At 43.2% G+C, this 25061-nt stretch overlaps 1 protein-coding gene across 2 annotated transcripts in view; it reads right to left on the bottom strand.

Annotated features, from left to right (window-relative positions):
• The window catches only part of SMAD3 (SMAD family member 3), a 115276-nt gene extending 95841 nt beyond the window's left edge, over positions 1-19435 (bottom strand). The window contains exon 1 of one of the 2 annotated variants that reach the window (XM_033920991.1): positions 19007-19435. In XM_033920991.1, the coding sequence (XP_033776882.1) occupies positions 19007-19212 (206 nt within the window). In that variant the 5' untranslated portion in view covers positions 19213-19435. The remainder of the gene's footprint in view (positions 1-19006) is intronic. The other variant, XM_033920990.1, reaches the window with a different exon arrangement.
• Between the last annotated feature and the right edge of the window lie 5626 nt (positions 19436-25061).

The raw sequence follows: 25061 nt of genomic DNA, 5'->3' as shown, positions 1-25061 counted from the left end.
AACTGGCTCATGAAAAGCAGCTGGGGGGGCATGAAAGTAAAAACGGCTTCTGCCAAATCGAAGGCCGAGGCCTCGATGGTGGCAGAAGGCCCCGCCGGGGCAAAACCGAAATGACGAGAAAAATAAAAAGTAAACGTTCGGTTTTTTTTTTTGGTTTTTTTTAAATAAAGAAAAGAAATGAAGGGAAAAAAACTTCCAAAAAGGTTTCGCGAGCAGGAAGGCGTTAAGGAAAAAATTTCAACAGCCGTTGAAAAAAGCGACTTCTTAGCTCCGCGGAAACTAAGAAACTGGGGACCGCGCGCCTCTGTCGGGCAGGAAGGCACTCGCGCGTGCGCGGTGCGGCCTACTAGAACTTTCCAAGTTCTTAGAGTGCAATCACTCTAAAATTGTCTGTACCGGGGCTCCGTCGGTGCCGTCACCCATCAGTCAAGAATATGCTGCCTGCTTGTCCTGGGATAATATAAGAATAGCCTTACTGGATCAGACCAATGATCCATCTAACCCAGTATCCAGCCTTCACGAAAGCCAATCCAAGTCATAAGTACCTAGCAAAATCCCAAATAGCAGCATTCCATGCCACCGATCCAGGGCAAGCAGTGGCTTCCCCCATATCTGTTTCAACAGCAGACTATGGACTTTTCCTCCATGAACTTGTCCAAACCTTTTTTTAAAACCAGCTATATTAACCGTTCTTACCACACCCTCTGGCAACACATTCCAGAGTTCATGTAACACCATTACAGAAGCTCATGTAAACTGCAATGAATTGACTCCCTAGTCATTAGTATAGAAGCTTTCAATAAACATAAACAATACATGTTTTTCTAAATGAGGATCTGGGCTTATATACATCCATGAAAAAATGAGGATACTAAGAATCAACCAATTTACTATCTTCTCAATAAATATGAAATTTCCTTTTTTTCCTCTCTCCAGTCTTTCCCATCATTTCAACTCCTTATCTGCTCTTCTTTCTAACCTTTTTTATTCAGTATTTTATAAGTGCTTAGATTATTTACTCCGGGGGGAATTCTGTGCAATACAGAATTTGTGCAGAATTCCCCACCCCCACAGAACATGCAGCATTCTGCAGAACTGCCATCAGGTCTGTCTTCAGTCTCTCTCACCTACCTCCTGCACATATCGCACAGCAGGAAGAGGAAGAGGTGAACCCATTGCTTCCCCCTTCCTCTTATCCACTACCCTTTTCTCTGCCCTAAAGATCCAACAGCTTCTCCCCCTCAATCGGTCATCCCCTCTCTCCCTGCGTATATCTCACCCATATTGCAGCAACAGGTCCTCCTCTTCTCCCCTCCCCTCACTCATATGTTCTTACTCCTTTTGTTGCTCTCCGCTGGGGACATAAACCCCAATCATGGTTCTCCCAACCAACTCCCACTTCTTACAGTCCACCCTATTTCTGCGGGCTAACCCGCAATACCACAAACCTTATTTCTATTCCTCTCCTCCCCGCCCTTCTTTGGTTCCCTATGGAATGCTCGCTCTGTCCCCAACAAGCTTGACTACATCCATGACCCACTGCATTTCAGGTCACTTCCTCCTCCTCTGCCAGCTTAGATCGCACTGTTTAGGTGAACTGGGATGTAAGGAGGCCTGTGTAGTTCAACTAGTCAGGTCTAAGCTGGCAGAGGAAGTGACCCGATGTGCAACAGTTCACTTCCTCCTCCACCTGCTGCACAGTCTCTGTGGGAGATGGAGAGAGAGAAAGAGAGAGAACAGCTGATGCCAACGGTGGGAAGGGAAGGGAAGAGCAAGGTATGTGCCATGGAATGGGGAGCAGAGTAAGATGAGCCATAGGGAAAGTGGGAGAAAGGAGACAGAGCAAGGTGAGTATGTACCCTGTGGTAGGAGGGGGGGGCAGTGAAAGCTGAAAGTGTGCTACTGGCATGGGGAGAGATCAAGCTAGAAGGTGTTCTATGGAGAGGGTGGGGGAGAGATAAAATGATAGCTCAGGAGGAGAAAGAATGAGAGGTGGAGGTGTGTGCCAGGGAGGTAGAAGTATAAAAGGGAGACAGGATTTGAGTTCTGCATGTTTTGTTTATTCAGAATTTCTATGAAAATAATATTTGTATTCTGTGTTTTATTTGGACATTTGTATATTGAGATCTTCAATTAAAAAAAAAAAAAAAAAGATTTAACATAAGCTCTGGAAATTGTTGCCCGAAGATGTGGTAACAGCAGTTAGTGTAGCTGGGTTTTAAAAAGGTTTGGACAAGTTCCTGGAGGAAATGTCCAGGGTCTGCTATTGAGACAGACATGGGGAAAAGTCATATTGGGTCAGACCAATGGTCCATATAGCCTGATATCTTGCTTTCAACAGTGGCCAATCTAGGTTACATGTATCTAGCAGAATCCCAAAAAGCAGAAAGATTTCATGCTACCAGTCCCAGGGACAGCAGTAGTAAATACTGAAGTGTAATAAGTTTTTACAAAGAGACCCCTGAGTTTTGCCCCTTCCAGCCTAAAATATAAAATTAGCTGCTGAAAAACTTTCTTCCCAACGATAAAACACCTACCTTACATAGAACAGAAAAAAATGAAGGCAGAGAAAAACCATATACCGTAGAAACATGATGGTAGATAAAGGACAAATGGCCCATCTAATCTGGCCATCTGCAGTAACCATTATCTCTTCCTCTCTCTAAGAGATCCCATGTGCCTAACCCATGCCTTCTTGAATTCAGACAGTCACTGTCTCCTCTACTTCTTCACGCATCTACCACCCTTTCTGTAAAAAAGTATTTCCTTAGATTACTCTTGAGCCTATCACCTCTTAATTGCATCCTATGCCCTCTCATTCCAGAGCTTCCTTTCAAATGAAAGAGCCTTGATTCATGCACATTGACACCACATAGGTATTTAAACATCTCTATCATATCTCCCCTCTCATGCCTTTCCTCTAAAGTATACATATTGAGATCTTTAAGTCTGTCCCCATACGCCTTATGACAAAGACCACGTACCATTTTAGTAGCCTTCCTCTGGACCGACTCCTTACTTTTTATATCTTTTTGATGGTGAGGTCTCCAGAATTATACACAATATTCTAAATGAGGTCGCACCAGAGTCTTATACAGGGACATCAATAAATCCTTTTTCCTACTGGCCATAACTCTTCCTATGCACCCTAGCATCTTTCAAGCTTTCGCCATCACCTTTTCAACCTGTTTGCCTACCTTAAGATCATCACATACAATCACACCCAGACCCGCTTTTCTGTCTTGAACATAATGTCTTCACCCCTAAACTGTACTGTTCCTTCAGGTTTTTGCAGCCCAAATGCATGACCTTGCATTTCTTAGCATTAAATTTTAGCTGCCAAATTTCAGAGCATTCTTCAATTTTGCTAGGTCTTTCTTCATGTTATACACACCATCCGGGATGTCTACTCTATTGCAGATTTTGGTATCATCTGCAAAGAGGCAAATCTTACCCGACAGCCCTTTGGCAATATCGCTTATAAAAATGTTAAAAAGAACAGGCCCAAGAAAAGAACTTTAAGGCACACCACTGGTAACATCCTTTTCCTCAGAGCGATCTCCATTAACTACTACCCTGTCGTCTTCCACTCAACCAGTTCCTGACTAAGCCTGTCACTTTGGGGCCTATCCCAAGGCCACTCTGTTTTATTTATTAGACGTCTGTGTGGAAAACTGTCAAAGGCTTTGCTAAAATCTAAATACACCACATCTAGCAAACTCTTTCTACCCAATTCTCTGGTCACCCAGTCAAAGAAATTGATCAGATTTGTCTGACAAGACCTAATTCTAGTGAATCCATGTTGCCTCTGGTCCTGTAATCTACTGGATTACAGAAACTTCACCATTCTCCGTTTTAAAAGTGTTTCCAATAATTTGCTTTTCAAAGAAGTCAGACTTACTGGCCTGTGATTCCCTACTTCTTCCTTACTTCCACTTTTGTGTAGAGGGACAACATCCGCCTTTCTCCAGTTCTCCGGTAGCACTCCCGACTCTAGAGAAGCATTAAAGAGGTCAGTCAGCGGAGCCACCAGAACTTCCTTAAGTTCCTTCAGCACCCTTAGATGTACACCATTCGGCCCAATCACATTGTCTACCTTTAATTTAGCTAGCTCCTCACGAACACAACCCTCTGAAAATCAATCAGGGTTTACCACTCTTCCATCCCTATTCACATTTGTCTTCTGCAATCCAGCTCCTGGCACTTCAGCCATGAACACAGAACATAAATATTTGTTAAGCAATTCAGCCTTTTCTTTATTAGCTTCTACATATTCATCCCCTTCACTTTTGAATCTCATAATGACACTTTTGCACTTCTTCCTATCACTGATATATCTAAAAAATGTATTGTCTCCACATTTTACTGTCATCTACTTTTTCCTCCATGTATATCTTTGCTTTCCCGACTACTCGACCAGCCTCTTAACTTTTCTATATATTTTTATCTGTCTTCCTCTGTCTGCGATCTTTTGTAGTTTATGAAGGCTAACCTCTTATTCCTTACCTTCTCAGCTACTACTTTGGGAACCAAATCGACCTTCTTTTCCTCTTACTTTTACTTACATGCCTCACAAAAAGGTCTGTCGCCCTTTCAATAATTCCTTTCAGTTTTGTCCACTGCATTTCTACTTCGTCCAGATGTTCCCATCCAGACAATTCCTCGACATAGTCCTCCATCCAAACAAAGTTCATTTTTTTAACGTCTAGAACCTTTACTTTTGAATTAGCTCTCTCGATACCCATCTCAATATTAAACCTTAGGATGCAGTGAACACTGGATGCCAGATGATCACCCACTTTAACATTAGAAACACTTTCCCTGTTTGTAAGCACTAAGTCCAATATGATCCCTTCCCATGTGGGTTCCATTACCAACTGCTGAGATAGTTCTCCTTGAAGAGAATCCAGGATCTCCCTACTTCTAGAAGATCCTGCAATAGAGATACCCCAATCAACATCTGGCATGTTAAAATCAACTATTAGTAAAACTTCCCCTTTTTTTAGATATAATCTGAATGTCTACTACTAAATCTTAGTCCACTTCTTCCGTCTGTGAAGGAGGTCTGTGTATCACACTAATGTAAATATATTTACCATTTCTTCTTTCCAAATTCATCCACAACGCCTCTTCCTTGCTCTGCAGATCCTGCAACTGTGTGGCTTTAATATGATCTTTAACATATAAGGCTACTCCCCCTCCTTTTCTTCCTGCCCTGTCTTTCCTGAACAGATTATAGCTCAGTATAACTACATCTCAGTCATGGTTCTCTGTGAACCACGTCTCCATGATTGCCACGATAACCAACTCCTCTTCTTCCATCACAGCTTCTAGATCCAGAATCTTGTTTCCCATACTTCAAGCATTAGTATATGCTGCTTTCCAGACCTTGCTCCCTTTTCCCATCTATGCAGAGCAGAGGTGTCAACTCAAATCACATAAGGGGCTGAAATCTAAAACACAGGCTAAGCCTTGAGTCTTAGTAAAAGTATAGATCCTTCCTCATCCTGAGATACCATATCACATACCATAGATGTTATCAAACTTAATCCCAACTTTATTCAAATAGTCATTCTTTAACTGTATATTTTAATTCCAGCTTATCCTGCCTACTGTTGATACCACTGTTAACTTTACTGTGAACCATTCTCTCTCATTGTAATTAAACAAAGAGCATCAGTTGGAACTGAGCTGGGAAGAGCTCCTTCATTGGATAATTAATAGCGCGTCACTGCTCAAGAACCACAGCCTGCAGTCAGAGCCCGGAGAAAGCAGCAATCTAGCTTCTAAGCTGCATCCTTTCAGGCTGGCTAACTTCTGCTACAGACCCAAATGGTGTGCTCCAGTACTGTACCAGACACAGGAACAGGACAGAAAGGCTGTTTAGTTCGGAGAATACGTTTTGTAGAAACTTAAGTGCAGATTCTCTTACAAAAAAAATGCCCCTCAGTCTGACCTCCCATCCCCTTCCCTCCATCGTTATACCAAGCCACATGGTAGCTGGAGCAGAGGGAGGAGAAAGACCCTCATATCTACTTGAGGAAATATATTTTTACTCTAAACCAGAAGTGATGCTATACTACCACTTCCCCTCCCAGATTACCTCCAACCCTAAGATGCGCAGCATCTCCTGCTTCTCCTTGTCTCTGGGCCCAATGTGCCTTTCAGAAAAGTCATCTTGCCAGGGTAAGAGCCATTTCATGTGCCTAGAGCAGTTGGCCCCGACCCCCAGCCCCACACCCCCACTGCAGCTTCTGACCATTGTCCACCACCAGCTCCTGCAGGAAACCTGGATGCCTCGTCCCCCAGCAGTTAGCCTGCGCAGGGCAGTCAATGCCATGCTCTGCAGGCAGCAATCTCCCGGACTTGGTACAGCGTTGCATAATGTGATGCGCGCGATTGGTAGGTAATAGAACTCACTATCTTTCCCTCGCTCGCGGAAAGTTCCTCAATCAGCACTTGTAAATCTAGCGTTTCTCAAAATTAAGTCTATTGCTCCTGTTACCATCTCCTTATAACCAAACCAACCAATGAAATCAGCACAAAGTGATGACGTATCTGACAAGCCCCCATGAGGCAGCCAATGGGGAGCTGATATTGCCCTTCCCACACCCAGCTTACAACAGGCTTTGCAGCGGGCAAGCACGCAAACTTTTTCTTGACTGGGGCTGCTGCATGGTGAGGCGCACAGTCACCATGGGCTGCATAAAACGGCCAGGCGTGCCGGATTCAGCCCACGGGCCTTGTGTTTGACACATGTGATTTAGAGGTATTCAGTTATTTACTTACCTGAGGGCTTATACTCACCCGTGGGTTTGATCACCCAGCCCCATCACTTCTATTTTAAAGCCCTCTTCAGTAGATTAGTGAGCCTGCCATCAAAGACATTTCTTCCCTTCTTTGATAGATGTATACCATCCCTGCTCAGCAGCACTTGGAAAATCATCCCCTGGTCCTGGAAGCCAAAATGCGCTTGACGTCACCATCCATGTAGCCACGTTTTCATTTGGCCCATCCAGTCTGTCTATCCATGCCATCTACTATCACTTCCTCTCCTTTAGAGATACAATGTACTTATCCAAAGCTTTCTTGAATTCAGATAGTTTTCATCTCCACCATCTCTATCAGGAGGCTGTTCCATGAATTCACCACCCTTTCCACAAAGAACTACCATATATATTTGAATATAAGTCAACCTGAATATAAACCGAGGTAACCTTTTTCCCCAAAAAAGTAGAAAAAAAAAAAAAAAAAAAAAGATTGACTCTAATATAAGCCGGGGGGGGGGGGGGGGGTTTAATATTCAAGTGCCCTGCCCAGCTTTGCACCCAGCTCCCCTCCATTCCTGCCCTGCCAGTCTCTGTACCCTGTCCCCCTCCCTCTCTGCCCTGCTCTGTACCCTGTCTCCCCTCTCTCCCTGCCTGGCTTTGCACTCTGTCCCCCCTCCCTCCCGATGCCTTGCCAGGCCTCAACTGGGCCCACCATAAGACCAGATAGTCCGGCAGTGGGCCAGGACAGGAGGGGTTCCTCCCACCTCCTGTCCTAGCAGACTGTTAAAACTTTTATCTCCCTCCCCACCTCCCCCTCATACCTTTAAAATCCCTGGTGGACCAGTAGTGAACTGGAGCAGGAGTGGTCTTCCCGCGCTCATACCCCGTGCAGAGTTGCTAGTGATTGGCTGCCGTGAGATCTCGCAGGTAGGCGCTGACCCCAATATAAGCCGAGACACCCATGGTATTTCCTCTGGTTACTTCTCTAAGTCTGTCCCCTTTTATCTTCATCCTATGTCCCACATCTCGAGCTTTGGTGTACTTGAATTTCTATATAATATTCCTTCTTTACTCAAGAGGTTTGTTTGCTTGCTTGCTTATTTATATATTTGCTGTTTATTGAAATCTAGAGATATGCAAATAATTCAAAGTTATATTTGAACCAGTTTCCAATCTAGCTCAAATCTGGCATTATATTCCTCCAGATCTCCTAGGGAAACATTCTCAGATTTACAGAAACTAAAAATAAGAGTAGTGAGAGGCTTCTCTTACAGTATTTTCAAAAATTCTTATATAAAATCTATAAATAGATAAATGTGATGTGAGCTGCAGTCCATGTTAAGCTTTGTCAATTTCCTCTTTTTTTTGGTTGTGATATGGTTCCCCTCACTCGTTTTTCTTATAGACTAAAAAAAGTTTCATTTTTTTCCTTTAGAATATAATTTTTCCTTTTTCTGTGATTTTCTGCATTCACTTGAATTATGGTGATTTGTAATAATTAAAATATATAAATATGACATTTAAAAAAGATAAATATGATGTGAAATTAAGGGTTACTTTTACAAAGCTACAGTAGCAATTCCCCCGCAGCAAATGCACCAAAGCCCATTCAATTCCTATGGGCTTTGATGCATTTACTGCAGCAGCATCGCTTATCGTGGCTTTGTAAAAGGGGCTCTAAATTATGAATGCTGTGTTTAGAATAGAGGCTAAAGAATTAAAGTATAATAATTAAAGAAGATTCTGTGGTTTGGACAGTGGCTTTTCTTAAAAAACAGAAGCACTGCTCCAAAGCATTAGGCAAAAGAGTATGAATATTTAATAGATCTCTGAAGTAATTCAAGTATTATATCAAGAACAGCAATAAAAATAAACAATAAATTCTAGAGTCATACTTTTTGTCTAGCAAAACAATTTCCTAATGAGCACTTTTTTGAAGTTTTAATTAAAAAAAAAAGAAGAAAAAAAATTAAGTCCATGAAAGAAATGGTATTACAAGTTAATCAGCTAGAAGCTTTGTACACATCACACTAAGAATTATGAAGGCTCTTTTACTAAACCACATTAAGTGTGAACATTGGTTTACTTGGGAGGTATATTTAAATTCTTTATCACCCTGGGCATGAAGTATGGTTTTTAATTACTTTTAATATAGGAGATCTGAGAGAGACACAAGACATTTGTTTTGTTTGTGTGTTCACAATCCCATGCTTGTATAGTAGGGTGGGAGTATAAGAGTCAACACATCCCCTCTTAGGTACAGTTTGATTTCATTTAGTGGGATCCATTATTATAGTTCTGCAACACTTATATTAACAGTGGAACTTTTGCCAGATAAAGATTGGATAATGAGGATGTACTTTAAGAATAGGTCTAAAGAATTTATTGGATATAAAATCCAGATTTATCCTGATGTTTCAAGGGAAACACAAAGAAGGAGGCAACAGTTTTTGTTATCAAGACCCGGAGTAGCCTCAATAGGTGGAATTTTTTTCCTAAGGTATTCATGCAAGTGATATCAATCAGTTAAATATGTTTTTTTGGAGCCTTCTCAGTTATCTAGTTTTATATATCTTAAAAGAGTCTTGGAAAAGAAACAATGTAACAACCTCTAAAGAATAGAAAACTCTCTCCTCAGCTACAGATTACAGCTATTTGTAATTACACTTCCCCCTCCCCATTCGCGGTTTCTCCATTTGCGGTTTCATATAATCGCAATTTTTTCTGGGGAGGGGGAAAATAAAAAAAGCAGTCTTAATTTTAAAATAACCCATATTTTTTTCCTCCCTGCCGCCTTCCCGGCCTTACCTGGTGGTTTAGAGGGCTTTCGGGGCAGGAGCGATCTTCCTACGCTCCTGCCCCATGCAGATCGCCATGAGGAAATGGCTGCTGTGAGTTCCCGTAGTCTCTCGAGACTATGTCGGGAACTCCCTACAGCCATTTCCTCATGGCGATCTGCACGGGGCAGGAGCGTAGGAAGATCGCTCCTGCCCCGAAAGCCCTCTAGACCACCAGGTAAGGCTGGGAAGGCGGCAGGGAGGTGGGGGTGGGTCAGAGCCGGATAATCGTGGTTTTTCGCCATTCGCGGTCTGACTCAGCCCGTATCCCCTGCGAATGACGAGGGAGAAATGTAGTTATTTCTTCAGTATTTGTAATCACTCCGACTTATTCTTGGATCTACTATTATTGAGGACTTGAGATGGATTGAGAAATGTATTTAATTTCTTTTATTATTTTTAAATTCATATTTTTGATATGGATGTGAATTGATATTATCTCAATCTGACTTTCTGTACAAGATATAAATGCTTGATTGATTTATGTTTGAAAAATATAAAGAAATAAAAATAAAAAAAGTGCATCACCACTTTAAATCTTTAGAAAGTTTGCGATAACCCAAACTGCGCATGCGCAAGTGCCTTCCCACCCGACGTAGGGTGCGCGGTCCCTCAGTTAAGATAAGCCAGCTAAGAAGCCAACCCGGGGAGGAGGGTAGGATGTGAGAATATCTACCTGCTGTCCCTGGATAACACCTGTTACGGTAAGTAACTGTGCTTTATCCCAGGACAAGCAGGCAGCATATTCTCTCGAATGGGTGACCTCCAAGCTAACAGAGATGGGATGGTGGGAATGTTGGCCTAAGAAAATAAATGTTGCAATACAGATTGGCCGAAGTGTCCATCCCATCTGGAGAAAGTGTCTAAACAGTAGTGAGAAGTGAATGTGTGAACTTAGGACCAGGTGGCAGCTTTACAGATTTCCTCAATAGGCGTAGATCTAAGGAAAGCTACAGAAGCTGCCATAGCTCTAACTTTGTGGGCTGTGACATGACTCTCCAGTGCCAGTCCAGTCTGAGCATAGCAGAATGAGATGCAGGCCGCCAGACAATTTGAAATTGTTCTCTTGGATACAGGACGCCCCAACTGGTTTGGATCAAAAGAAATGAAAAGTTGGGGAGATGTTCATTGTGGCTTTGTCCAGTCAATATAGTAGGTCAAAGCCCGCTTACAGTCCAAAGTATGTAAAGCAGTTTCTCCAGTATGAGAATGAGGTTTAGGAAAAAACACTGGTAGGAGCAGAAAGGATGGCGGTGTTAATTCTGCTTTTATGCTCCGATAGTCTCATTTTTATCTTTCTGCTAGAGCGTCTTACATACAGTAAGTTGCAGGGGCAAATTACCACATATACCACCCACTGGGATAAGCAGTTGGTACGATGTCTTTTAATTTGTATTCACATTCAATTTGAGGATGTTACCAGTTAGAGATACACAGGGAATTGCTACACGTTACAGGTACCACAAGGACTATGGCCCTCCCTGAGAAGAGACATTCCTAAAAGGAGTTTGAGTCAGAAAAATTACCCAAGTTCTTTGGACGTGTGAACGCTATACATGGGCTCTCTCTGAATGTGGCATGGGTAGTCAAAATGTGCCAATGTTTTTTCACAATTTGCACTACCATTTGAGCTTGGTCATTAAAAGAGATGACACACACCTGACGTTCCATTGTTTTCTTACGTTGAGGCTGAAAGAAGTAACTCAGGATTAGCATAGCGAGTTCAGCAATAAGCATTTTTAATAATCCATTCAGAGTAACCTGAAGACTGTAGTGGACAAAACCGTAGAAGCTCTTGTGAGTTGGGTATCAAGATAGGTAACAGTCTGATCACTGACCACAGCAGAGAATTTAAGGAGTTGGACCAAATCAAAAAAATGTCATCGATATACCTCACTCTCAAAATCACAGCTCTAAATACTTTTTTAAAACTTATATCAAAATGTGTTTATAAAGTGCTCAGACTCATAACCACCTGTTCAGTGGTAACACCAGACTATGGTTATTGTGGGACCATCATCACCTTTACAGTCCCCAAAACCACTCACTATAAACAATCAATAATGAGTATAATAAGATCACTTATCTCACATTGTGGGTGGTTGATAGAAGATATTATCAATAACCACAGTTTTGAATAAAGTGGCAGTGCTTAAACGTGCTTTAGTGAAAAACTAATAGCCATAATAAAATCGCTGGCCCGATTCAAGTTTCGTAGACTCTTCCTCAGGAGGGGTCACTGTTGGTTAAAATGATGACAAATCTGAATTAATATTTCTATATTGCTTTTTCAACTCTAAAATATTGCTCATACTGTTTGAGTATCGATATACCTCAGTCATAAGGCAATCGATGAGGCCTATTCAGATTGGAAAAGGTGTAAATTTTCAAAGGCCGTTACGTAGAGATTATCCACACTAGGCGCCATGGCTGTGCCCATGGCAATTCCATGGGTCTGTAGAAAATATTCCCCTTGAACCTCAAAAAAATTCTTTTGAAGAACCAAGGTCGCCAAAGTCATGAGAAAATCCAAGCCAGAAGGATGTCTCAACGATTTAGAGCTAGGGGTTACCCGGAATGGATTATTAAAAATGTTTATTGCCGAGCTCGTTATGCTAATCCTGAGTTACTTCTTCAGCCTCAACGTAAGAAAACAATGGAACGTCAGGTGTGTGTCATCTCTTTTTCTGACCAAGCTCAAATGGTAGCGCAAATTGTGAAAAAACATTGGCACATTTTGACTACCCATGCCACATTCAGAGAGCCCATGTATAGCGTTCACACGTCCAAAGAACTTGGTTAATTTTTCTAACTCAAACTCCTTTTAGGAATGTCTCTTCTCAGGGGGGCCATATCCTTGTGGTGCAACATGTGTAGCAATTCCCTTTGTATCTCTAGCTGGCAGCATCCTCAAACTCAACGTGAATACAAATGAAGACATCGTACCAAATGCTTATCCCAGTGGATGGTATGTGGTAATTTGCCCCTGCAACTTACTGTATATAGGATGCACTAGTAGAAAGATAAAAATGAGACTATCAGAGCATAAAAGCAGAATTAACACCTCCACCCTTTCTGCTCTGATGGTCCCCCACTGTTTGGACAAGCACCACGAGTTTTATGATCTATAATGGTTTATTATAGAACAGATTCCTTGGGACTTCAGAGGCGACAAAGCAGCTCGCATTCAGTTGCGTGAGCAATTTTGGTTATTCAATTTAAACACAGTGCAACTGTATGGACGTAATGATAACATGGAATGGAATACAATAATTTGATAACCTGTTTTGTATCTTCTGCTTTTTTAATGTTTTGATTGGTTCCTCTGTTTTCCCGCGCTTTGGTTTTGAACGGGCTGTTTGCCCGTTGGATAATTTTGCCTGAGGTCATTTTTTGCTTTAAAGCGCCTTTGGCGTTCTGTTCAGGTAGCTCCGCCTCCCTCGTGCTGACAGCTGGCCCTTTGTGGCAGCATTTTTTTTCTCTCTTGCTGGCAATGGGTCCCTGAGGAAGGGACACTTCAAGTCCCAGAAACCGGGCTTGGGTTGCTTTTGAAGAAATATCACCTCATTTAATTGTGAAGCTACCGGATGAACACACAGCTAAGTACTGTGGATTTTTGCTGGGGACGGCTGGGGGGGGGGTTCTTGCAGCGGGACTGTCTGCTACATTTATACACACGGGTGATCTATATATTATCATCACTGTTATTTTGATTATCACTATTTTGATTGAGCACACGTGATGTATCTAGTATGTGTGCAGGTGAAGTGAGTATTTACTCTCCTCCTGGTTGTGTCAGACGTTGGAGAAATTTCTCCCTTTGCTGACTCCTCATACTGAAGCTACGTCGTTCACACAAATTAATTAATTAGTTATTTTGTTTGTATAAGGTGTTGTGGTATGTGCAGGCCAGTCTCTTCTACAAGAACCTATTGACTTGTTCTGCTTCAGTATTAGATCTTTTGAAGTATTTAGAGCAGTATTTTTCTGGGAGATTTTTGATTGTGATTTTTTAACATTAACATTAAATCAATGGAGGTTTAATAGACCACTAACATGCTATCCAGTTATGAGTTTTTTTTTAATCTTTTGATTACTAGAAACTGAGTTTTTTTCCCCCTCATATGCCTTTTTTTGATAAAAAAAAGTTGATATCTTCCAGAGTACAGGCAGTCCCCGGGTTAAGAACGAGTTACTTTTTAAAGCTGTTCTTAAGTCGGATTTGAATGTATCTCAGCACTTGTAGATTTTAAGATTCTTGCCATTTAACCTTGCTCCCAGCTCACAAAAGGGCCAACTGTTTCTACTAGTGCTGCACAATTCAGAAAAAATAATTTTGATTCGATTCAGCCTATTGAATCGATTTTTCAATTTGATTCGATTTTCCTGCCAATTGGGTGTTTTTTCAAAACAACCTGGTGGGTTTATTTTATAGCCTCTTCACCTCCTTTGCTCTCTCCTACCCACACTGGCACTGTGGTGTAAACAAAATAAATAAACAAACAAAGAAGACCATTGGCATATGTGCCCCTAACATTACTTCCTTAGAAAACAGTTGTAAAATTCAAAGTTGATTTGTGTTCTATTAATAGGATGATTGTGGGTTTGATCATTCACATAAAAATAGCCATACACATTTTTTCTAGTGTACCTTTTGAGCATTAGCTATGATAAACAATTTTTACATCTTGCCTCAAATAGTAGCTAAGATACAGAGTAGCAATATAATGTAACTGTGTTCTATTGCACTAAAACAGGTTAATTGTCATTTCTAGAGAGTCGCCCTTGGATATTAGAAAAATAAGGTCCTTAACTGTTAGGCTTATATTTGAAACCACTGCCATACAGAGCAAGGCAGTCTCCTCAAGCAGGTTTAATTGAAAATGTGATTTGTTTCCTTGTATTTTTTTAAACTTCCCTAGTTTTAGTACTTGTTGGAAGAATAAAACACTTGATTCACATTTACCCGTTCTAAACCTCTTAGGATTTTGAAGATGTCCCTCTTCAGTCAACTCTCTGCCAAACTATTTGGCCCTAACCTCTTGAGCCTGGAGGTGTTTGCAAAAAACTAAAGTTCACAGTATGCATAAGCCAAGTGCAAAATTGTCCCCTGTATTCTTTCATCTTCCCAATCCCGGCTAAACGTTAGCTAGGATACCACGAGTCAATTATATGGTTGCCTGGAGATACTATTCCCTTACTCTCTTGTTACTAGCAACATTTCTACAGACAGCATGTGTACAAGTATAAACAGACAACGCTTTGCAGCTTTCAGCCTGTTGTAATTTATTTTAATCAAGACAGATTGACAACAATGGAAAGATTGAGAAGGCTTTACCTACTTCCTTATGCATGCAAAAGCCGCCAGTACCGCCATAAAAAAACAACAGAAAGAAAAACAGCGTGCCGCAGTTCTCTGCCAGCCACTCCCATCATTTCAGAAACAACCTCCCAGAGCAAATGGGAGCCAGAAAGCAACAAGGGCGCAGGAGGCTCTATGCAAATCAGGGATGGAGGCCAAGGAAAAGCACGCATCAGTGATGGCGTGTGAGGCCTCCACCAATGGGAAGCCGTCAGCTGTCTGGTGCTGTCCAAGGGGAAGCGCATGTCAGTAGTGGCGCGTTTGCTTTATAATGAACGCTGTAGTAGTTCACGACTGACCCTCCCCCCTCGCCCCCTAAAGCAGGAGCAGCAGCAGACGGCCAGCGAGAGGCAGCACTGCCGCTCCTGCTTTAGAAGGCACAGGGGGAGGGTTGGTCACCGAATCGGCCAGACCAATTTTTATTTTTTTTTAAACGAATCGATTCAAAACGATTCACCCGAAGTGAATCGGTGAATTGATTCGAATCGGAAATTGGGCAGCATTAACTCTCTACCAGTGTTCACTCTAAAGTGCAGCATGCACAAATAAACCCTGTTCCTTAAAGTGGCCATGCATAATTCCTGAATCTGCTATAGGAGAACTGTAGGAGTCTATGCCACTGGAAATATTGCTCAGTGAAATCAAGTGATGCTGCAACCACGTTCTTAAGTATAAGTTGTACTTAAGTCAGGCGTCTAACTCAGGTCGTTGTACTAAAGTCATTTGTCTTTCTTTTCTGGACTGTCGAATTGTGACCTTAAGATTCCCTAGACTGTTTATTGTTCAAGACTTTTGTGCCTCAGCTTGCTGTTCTGCTTCTTGTTCCTGTCTTTTAGTTTACTTTTTTTTTTTAACTGTATACTCTTGTCAGAGTACCTTAGGGTGAGAGAAAGGAAGTTACAGTTTATTACACTTTCCACCTCTCTTAATTTACAAAAAGAAAAATCACAGCAATTTACAACATAAAATCATACATAAAAACTGGAAAGAATAGTAAATAGAAAAGACTCAAACTCACAAGAGGGTTTAGCCTTACTGCGTAACCCCATGGACCCGATACAGCCCAACACACAGAGTGAAGCTTCTAGATCGAGACTTCAGCCTACCAAGGAGAAACTACCAGCCTCTTCTACCTCAGACTTCAACCACAGAGCTAAGGGTTGTAAACCAAGATTTGAGGAGTCTGACCCAAAAAATTGAAAAAAAAAATCAAAAGATAAATTGCTGCATCAGTCCACTTGTACCATCGACTGGATGAAGAGAAATACTGGAATGTTCCTAGTTGAATCACCTGTTATACTGGCGATATCATATGAATGTTCAAGTATAGCAGTATAAAAAACAAAACAAATGATTGCATGAGTGTTGATGTGTTTAATGATGCTTAGACAGTGACTGCGGCTGTAGGAAACTAAGGCCAGTGCCGGGCAGACTTTTACTGTCTTTATCCCTGTATGACAAAGGCACATTAGGATGGGCTGGTGGGTAAAGAGTGATGCGGGAAACCATCATCATGTCATATTTTAAGGAGAATAGGAAGAATCAGAGTATGAATGGGCCCAGCCAATGACCCTCAAGCCTTACATTGAAGAATGCTGATGTAGGACTGAGGTTGAGAGAGACACAAAAGAATGACACGGGATGGTTTCAAGCCATTGACCCTCCAGCTTTTCATTGAATAATGCTGGTGAAGGACTGAGGTTGATATGGACCCTAAAGAATGATACGGGACAGTTTCTAGCCAGACCCTCAAGTCTTGCATTGAAGAGTGCCGGTGTAGAAGGACTGAGTTGAGAAAGATGAAGAATGCCAGTGTAGAAAGACTGAATGCCGGTGTAGAAGGGCTGAGGTTGAGATGGACCCTAAAGAATGACACGGGATGGTTTCTAGCCACTTACCCTCAAGCCTTGGATTGGAGAATGCCAGTGTAGAAGGACTGAGGTTGAGATGGACACTAAAGAATGAAATGGGACGGTTTCCAGCCACTGACCCCCAAACCTTGCATTGAAGAGTGCTGGTGTAGAAGGACTGAAGTTGAGATGGACTTTAAAGAATGACACGGGACGATTTCTAGCCAGTGACCCTCAAGCCTTGCATTGGAGAATGCCAGTGTAGAACGACTTAGGTTGAGACAGACACTAAAGAATGGCACGGGCAGTTTCTAACCACTGACCCTCAAGCCTTGCACTGAAGAGTGCCGGTGTAGGACTGAGGTTGAGACGGACACTAAAGAATGACATGGGACGGTTTCTAGCCACTGACCCTCAGGCCTTGCACTGAAGGGTGCCGGTGTAGGACTGAGGTTGAGACGGACACTAAAGAATGACACGGGATGGTTTCTAGCCACTGACCCTCAAGCCTTGCATTGGAGAATGCCAGTGTAGAAGGACTGAGGTTGAGACGGACACTAAAGAATGACACGGGACGGTTTCTAGCCACTGACCCTCAAGTCTTGCACTGAAGAGTGCCGATGTAGGACTGAGGTTGAGACGGACACTACAGAATGACACGGGACGGTTTCTAGCCACTGACCCTCAAGCCTTGCACTGAAGAGTGCCGGTGTAGGACTGAAGTTCAGAAGGACACTAAAAATGACACGGGACGGTTTCTAGCCACTGACTCTCAAGTCTTGCATTGGAGAATGCCAGTGTAGAAGGACTGAGGTTGAGATGGACACTAAAGAATGACACGGGACGGTTTCTAGCCACTGACCCTCAAGCCTTGCATTGGAGAATGCCAGTGTAGAAGGACTGAGGTTGAGATGGACACTAAAGAATGACACGGGACGGTTTCTAGCCACTGACCCTCAAGCCTTGCATTGGAGAATGCCAGTGTAGAAGGACTGAGGTTGAGATGGACACTAAAGAATGACACGGGACGGTTTCTAGCCACTGACCCTCAAGCCTTGCATTGGAGAATGCCAGTGTAGAAGGACTGAGGTTGAGATGGACACTAAAGAATGACACGGGACGGTTTCTAGCCACTGACCCTCAAGCCTTGCATTGGAGAATGCCAGTGTAGAAGAACTGAGGTTGAGATGGACACTACAGAATGACACGGGACGGTTTCTAGCCACTGACCCTCAAGCCTTGCATTGGAGAATGCCAGTGTAGAAGGACTGAGGTTGAGATGGACACTACAGAATGACACGGGACGGTTTCTAGCCACTGACCCTCAAGCCTTGCATTGGAGAATGCCAGTGTAGAAGGACTGAGGTTGAGACGGACACTACAGAATGACAAGGGACGGTTTCTAGCCACTGACCCTCAAGCCTTGCATTGGAGAATGCCAGTGTAGAAGGACTGAGGTTGAGACGGACACTACAGAATGACAAGGGACGGTTTCTAGCCACTGACCCTCAAGCCTTGCATTGGAGAATGCCAGTGTAGAAGGACTGAGGTTGAGATGGACACTAAAGAATGACACGGGACGGTTTCTAGCCACTGACCCTCAAGCCTTGCATTGGAGAATGCCAGTGTAGAAGGACTGAGGTTGAGACGGACACTACAGAATGACAAGGGACGGTTTCTAGCCACTGACCCTTAAGCCTTGCATTGGAGAATGCCAGTGTAGAAGGACTGAGGTTGAGATGGACACTAAAGAATGACACGGGACGGTTTCTAGCCACTGACCCTCAAGCCTTGCATTGGAGAATGCCAGTGTAGAAGGACTGAGGTTGAGACGGACACTACAGAATGACAAGGGACGGTTTCTAGCCACTGACCCTCAAGCCTTGCATTGGAGAATGCCAGTGTAGAAGGACTGAGGTTGAGACGGACACTACAGAATGACAAGGGACGGTTTCTAGCCACTGACCCTCAAGCCTTGCATTGGAGAGTGACGATGTAGAAGGACTGAGATTGAGACGGACACTACAGAATGACACGGGGTGGTTTGCTGTGATTATCTGTGGGGACGGGGCCACATTTTGTCAGCGTGTCATTCTCTACCTTGCAGGTAAGTCTTGTCCTTGGGTGTGCAGGAGAGTAGCCAGCGGACGTTTGGGGTCTGTGTACTGAAGCTGGCCCTGGCCCTACCTGGGGATGGTGATGCACTTGGTGCCCCCGCTCTGCGTGGCGATGGCTTTCTCCAGCTCGTCCAGCTGGCTCGTCTTCTTCAGCTTCTTCACCAGGCTCTTGACCGCCTTCTCGCTCCATTTCTCCTCCTGGCCGCTCTGCTCGCCCTTCTTCCAGCCCAGGAGCCTCTTGACGATCGGCGGGGTGAAGGGCAGGATGGACGACATGCCGGCGCGCGAGCGACGCGCACAAAACTTCTCCCGCCGCCGGCCGGCCCGGCACAACTTCTGCGCGAGAGCCGTAAGCTTCCGCCCCGAAACCTAGTCCGCGCCTTTCCGGGCGCCTCCCGCAGCCTCCGCCGCTCGCCTCGCGCCCTCGGCTCGCTGGCGGACTGAGGGGGTCGGACAGCACCGAGGCGGCGGCCACGACCTGCCGGTTGCCCTGAATTTTTGCTCTCTTCCTCTCTTGTGAGGAGGAAAGTTGTCAGACGCGGCGCCGCGCGCAGGCCGAGGATCCGTGCGCCGGGGGAGTTGGTGTGGGATGCTGCAGAATAACATTAGCAGAACTACTGCTCCGGTCATTCGTTCTATGGCGCTACCAGGGTCCCTGCTCGGAAGAGCTGACTATCTAAACAGTTAAGCTCTGTCAAAGAGGTGGGCTGCGGTTTCCCAACGAAAGTCTTTTATCATTCTGCTTGGAGTTAAAAGGGAATTTCTGGTTTGCTTTCCGAGCCAGAAAAGTAAAATACACCCATTCAATGGACCTTCAGAAAGTGTTAAGTACACCTATTCAATAGAGCACAAAAGGAGGGCCAGGGTGGATACCAGTGCTCAACAGAACTCCACTACAGCATCTCTTCACACCAAATTCAACTATGCCTATGTTCAAATTTGTTTTTATTGTGAATGCAAAAGATAACAAGGTGCAACTGAACAAACATTCAACAATACAAACTTTTTATGTTCTATAAAGAGTAGAACACCCAGCCACCCAACCCTACCCAACCACCTTGGTCCCCAAACGCAGTCCCCTCCTCCGCCCCTTGTAGAAAAGTATTCAGAAAATGACCAACAGCTCTCAAACATTCCAAAGGCCCATACTCTTGTGGCCCTTGGAAGCTGCCAAAATCAGCCCCCAGCAAGGGAAAAATATATATATATATGTGCTTGAAGTGACCGATCCTGGGAGCAAGCGAGTTACACATCAGAGCTAAGCAAGAGGATTCAAAAGGAGACTATGGCCTCTAGGTGGTAAGGAAGCCAGATGGAAACTATGCCACCTACAAGGGCGACCTACTGCCTCCCGGGCCTCCTAAGAGGCCAAATTATGTACCAAAGATCTCCAACTCCAAAAAGAGGGAGGTTCAGAAACAGTCCAGGATTACAGAATGCATTTATGACACCACTTACAGAGGCCATGGAAAGCCCCAGGCTCCATAGTACCCGCAATGTGACTGGAAAACAAGCCCTGTAAGTAATAGACTAAGGACATTCAAAAAGCTTGTACAGTCCAACAATCCCAAAAGGAATGAGCAAAAGTATTGGGATACTTGCCACATTTCAAACAGAAGGGTAAGTCAATACCCCCAACTTTATGCAATTGGACATGAGTATAATAGGCCCTATATACCATTCTAACATAACACTCTGTCAACAGCGCTCCCGTTATCAAGCTAGGGACCCTCTGCAGGGCCCGCAAAATGTCCCAATGGCTAAGGTCTTTATGTAGTTCATGACCCCAACTTCCTTGTATCCGTGGTATATCTTTGGATATTGCAAACACAGAAAGGGCCTCGCACAACGCCGACACCAAAGTAGAACAAACCGCTACCCTATCAAAGAAAACCCGTAGGCACTCTCCCATTGGCTGTGCTATCCGTGCCGAAGGGAGAGAGATAAGATAGTGTTTAACTTGACAGTATACGAAAGTATCACCCCAGCATCTACCCAGCTGAACACCAAAAGCAGCAAGGGGTTTCAAACACCCCTCCTCAGTCAATAAGTGCTCCACGAGACTAATCCCTTGCACAGCCCAGCTAATAAAATCAGGATTATCCCGGCCCAGCAAAAAAACCGGGATCTAGCTAGGTTGTTGGGACCTGGGTTGGCCACTGTTGGAAACAGGATACTGGGCTTAATGGACCTTCAGTCTGTCTCATTATGGCAATTCATATGTTCTTATGATTAAACTGTTTTATCTGTTTGGGACTTGGAAACTTTTATTACACCGCGCTAGGGTTTTTTAGTGCCAGGAGCCACGCTGAATACCCTACGCTGTTTCCGACGCTCATAGGAACTCTATGAGCATCGGGAGCAGTGTACAGCATTCAGCGCGGCTCCCGGTGTTAAAAACTGCTAACACCGGTTAAGTAAAAGGGGACCTTAATATTAAATACATTTAAATTAGAGAGCCCAGTCTGCTTTCTAGTTTAAAATAAAACGGAGTGAATCTCCTCATACAGGTGGTTAATAACTAACTATATAAAATTATGCTTCTCAACCATCACCTGCCAGTCAGTCAGTTTCTCAGTATAAGGCATGAGATAGCTCAACAATATATGCAAATTCATTTCATGCACACTTATTATGGTGACCCTGGCTGGGTGTGTTTCTAGCAGAGAACCCTTTCGTAGAAGCATCATGTTTGCTCCTGTACTTAGAGAAAATGTGATGCCATGTGCTACGAAGCTTGGAAATTAGACTTACAAGCATTAGTATCCCCATTTCTGATTTTTGGCATTACCATGTTCCAGATTGGCAAGGATTTTGCTAGGTTTACTGATTTTGTTGCTGTGATAAGTACATTTAGATTCTGAGCTTTCAGGAGATGAAATGGCTGGGGACTTCAAAACTATTATAAAATTATAAACTATTATAATCTGCCACTTCATTCAGACTCTCCCATCTTATTTGTATACAAATATTTAAGAGTATGTTTTTTTCACTTATACTGTATTTGTAACCTGCTTAGCAGCTGACAGGGATAATTTATATTATCCCAGGACAAGCAGGCAGCATATTCTCAACAGTGGGTGGCGTCTTGAAGATCTTTGTAAGAACTTCCGAGTGCTGCACTGCGTATGCGCGAGTGCCTTCCCGCCCGAGTTATTCTACCTTCACAGATGGCCAAAAAATACAGTAGGTCTCCCAAGAGCTAGAACAGAATGCATTGAGAAGTCAATAGATGAAATGCACTATATAAGGGGCCCTGTGCTGAAATCTGGGCTTAAAGCATTCATATGCAAGACCTCCTATGCACTAAGCCCAGACTTAACAGGGCACATTTTTAATGTCATGTATTAATGTTCATATTAAGTAATGGTATCTGTAAAAATGTAATGCAGGCACTCTGGCTGCTTCCTATTTAGGAGGCAGGTAAGTGCTCCTATGTTAGCCAGTTAGCAGGCGCTAATGTGAACGCATCAGCTGGTTAACACTTCCATATCCATTCTCTGTCCATGGTACGCCCCTCCAAACAATATTAAAACGCAAAAATGCTGATATGTTATAAAAAGGTCAGCGTGCAACAATAGGTGGCCCTGAGAGAAATCACTAATACTTATTGAGAAAAGGATTGGTGAAAGGAAATTGAGTGGAGGTTACCTGAGGACAGGTTATGATGACTCACAAAGGAACAATCCACTTTATGTAAGTCTCCTTATGCTGTGCTAAGAAATATGTGTAAAGTGTGACTGTACATGTATTTGCTAGTGAAGGAGGAAGACAAAATCCTTGGAAGCTGTGCTCTGATGTCATCCATCTGCCTAGTCTACCAGTCATGACCATGCCCAGACATTCCTCTCAAACAAACAGTAACATGAATCACTTCATTGGTCTAGAGCAGTGTTTCTCAACTCGGTCCTGGAGTCCCCCCTTGCCAGTCAGGTTTTCAGGATATCCACAATGAATATGCATGAAAGAAATTTGCAGATAAAGGAGGCAGTGAATGCAAATCAACTGATACCAAAGTTACTTGTTCATTCATGACCTCTAGACCAGTGGTTCCCAAACCTGTCCTGGGGGACCCCCAGCCAGTCAGGTTTTCAAGATATCCCTAATGAATATGCATGAGAGAGATTTGCATATAATGGAAGTGACAGGTATGCAAATCTCTCTCATGCATATTCATTAGGGATATCTTGAAAACCTGACTGGCTGGGGGGGTCCCCCAGGACAGGTTTGGGAACACTGCTCTAGACCAAGACAATGCTTTAAGCTGTCCTATCCTACACCCCAACAAGCTGCCCTATCCTACACCCCAACAAGTTCATCAGAAAAAACCATTTGAGACTCCCTTCAAATTTCAGGGCCTCAAAACCTGGAACAGCCAACCACTATACTTGCGATAGACCCCATCATATAGCCACTTCAGGAAAATGTTAGACATTTCTTTTCTCTCTGTCATTCTTCTGAACATCATCCAATTGTGAATCCAGATCCATACTGTAATTGGGCTGAATCCTTGATATACAGTAATCTGATTGTAAGCCGCACTGAATTCTTATAGAAATTTACAGGATATAAGAAATTGTATGGTGTTGTATGGTATGGTATATGCCAGCTGAAAGCACATTCTGGCCGATATGAAGCTCTGTTTAACTGGGCTTACAGCTGAAAGTGTGGGCTATAAAAACTTACAATTATTTGGAATTAATGCTTGAGACCCTGGTGCTCATGACACTCACCCATGAATGAGTGGGTATCCTGCACTACCCTCTCATATGCCTCTAAATCCTACCTTCTCTTAATAACTATCCTCCTCCCTTCCTCTCCTGTTTCCGAGCTCCCCTCTCATATACAGTATACAAAACATTTATTATTGAAAATAAATGTGTTAACAGTTTTTAATCTCCGTTGCAAATGTATTTCTTGCTTGTACATGGTTCCCTATCCTCTCTGCTATGTCGACATGCACTCACACTGGTAGACATCCCCTACTTCAATGCATAACTGATTGAGAGAGACCTATGGGACATGAGGCAACTGAAAGAAAGGATTAAAAAACACATGCATTGAATAATATAGTAAAAAAATGAAACAACCACCTAAAACCTCAAAATCAGAAGGGTACCATAAAGATGCCATCATCACATACACAAAAACAGCCTTTACATATCTTTACTTATCAAAGTTGCAGTTCTCAATCAGAATAATTATGTATTGAACAAAAAAATTGACTTTCTCTTTTTCTGTGACTTCCTTTTGGAAATCCTTAGCTTCAACCATCAGAACTGAGTTTAATTATCTAGTATTAAAAAAAAAAAAGTGAAGACCTTCTTACATGACAAATGCTAACTAAACTATCCTTATTAATGTTGTGTTTTATTTGTTTTTGTTGTTTTTGATGGGGTTTATATTGGTTGTTATTTTTTTTGTGTGTGTGTTTATCTATGATCTTGTAAACCACATTGGACTCCTGTTGGAGAATATATACCATATTTATCGCTCTATAAGACACACCTGACCATAAGACGCACCTACCTGTAGAGGAGGAAAAACCAAGAAAAATAATCTGAAGTGTTCCCCCTCTGGTGGTCTAGTGGTAAGTCGGGACAGGGCAGGCAGGCAGGCACCAAGAACTGACGGCAGCCATTCAGGGAGCGGTGCGGGGCCAGGTAGGAGCGTGAAAAGTTCACGCCAGCCTTATGCGCCACTCTGCCACAAGAGATGAAGAGGTAGCCATCCAGTGAGGGAGGGGCAGGAGCGCGGATTATTTTCAGCGGCACTAATCGGTTAAAAACATTGAAAACAGCCATGGGATCATCCTTGTCAGGTGTACGGGACAGTGAAATTCCCATGTGACAGCCTGTAGAAACATCGGTGGCTTGCATTCGTGTGGAAAAACGCTGAAGGCTCATGGCTCTGCGGGAACAGATAAGTCCCGGCTTTACTTTTTACTTGGCAGTGGTGATTTTCAAATGCTTATCCTGATGCAAGTTCCTCTAAATACATTTGCCTGAAGGGTTTTTGAAGCATTATTACATTCAATCAGCTTTCTTGGACCTATTTTGAGAACAGCGCCCCTTTGGGGGAGTTATTATTAGAGCGAGAACGGAGGTTTTTTTCCTTAAAACCCA

Source organism: Geotrypetes seraphini, chromosome 14, assembly GCF_902459505.1.
Source record: "Geotrypetes seraphini chromosome 14, aGeoSer1.1, whole genome shotgun sequence".
Classification (NCBI taxonomy): Eukaryota; Metazoa; Chordata; class Amphibia; order Gymnophiona; family Dermophiidae; genus Geotrypetes; species Geotrypetes seraphini.
Note: the sequence above shows the minus strand (reverse complement) of the source record. Positions and strands in the feature narration are given on the sequence as shown.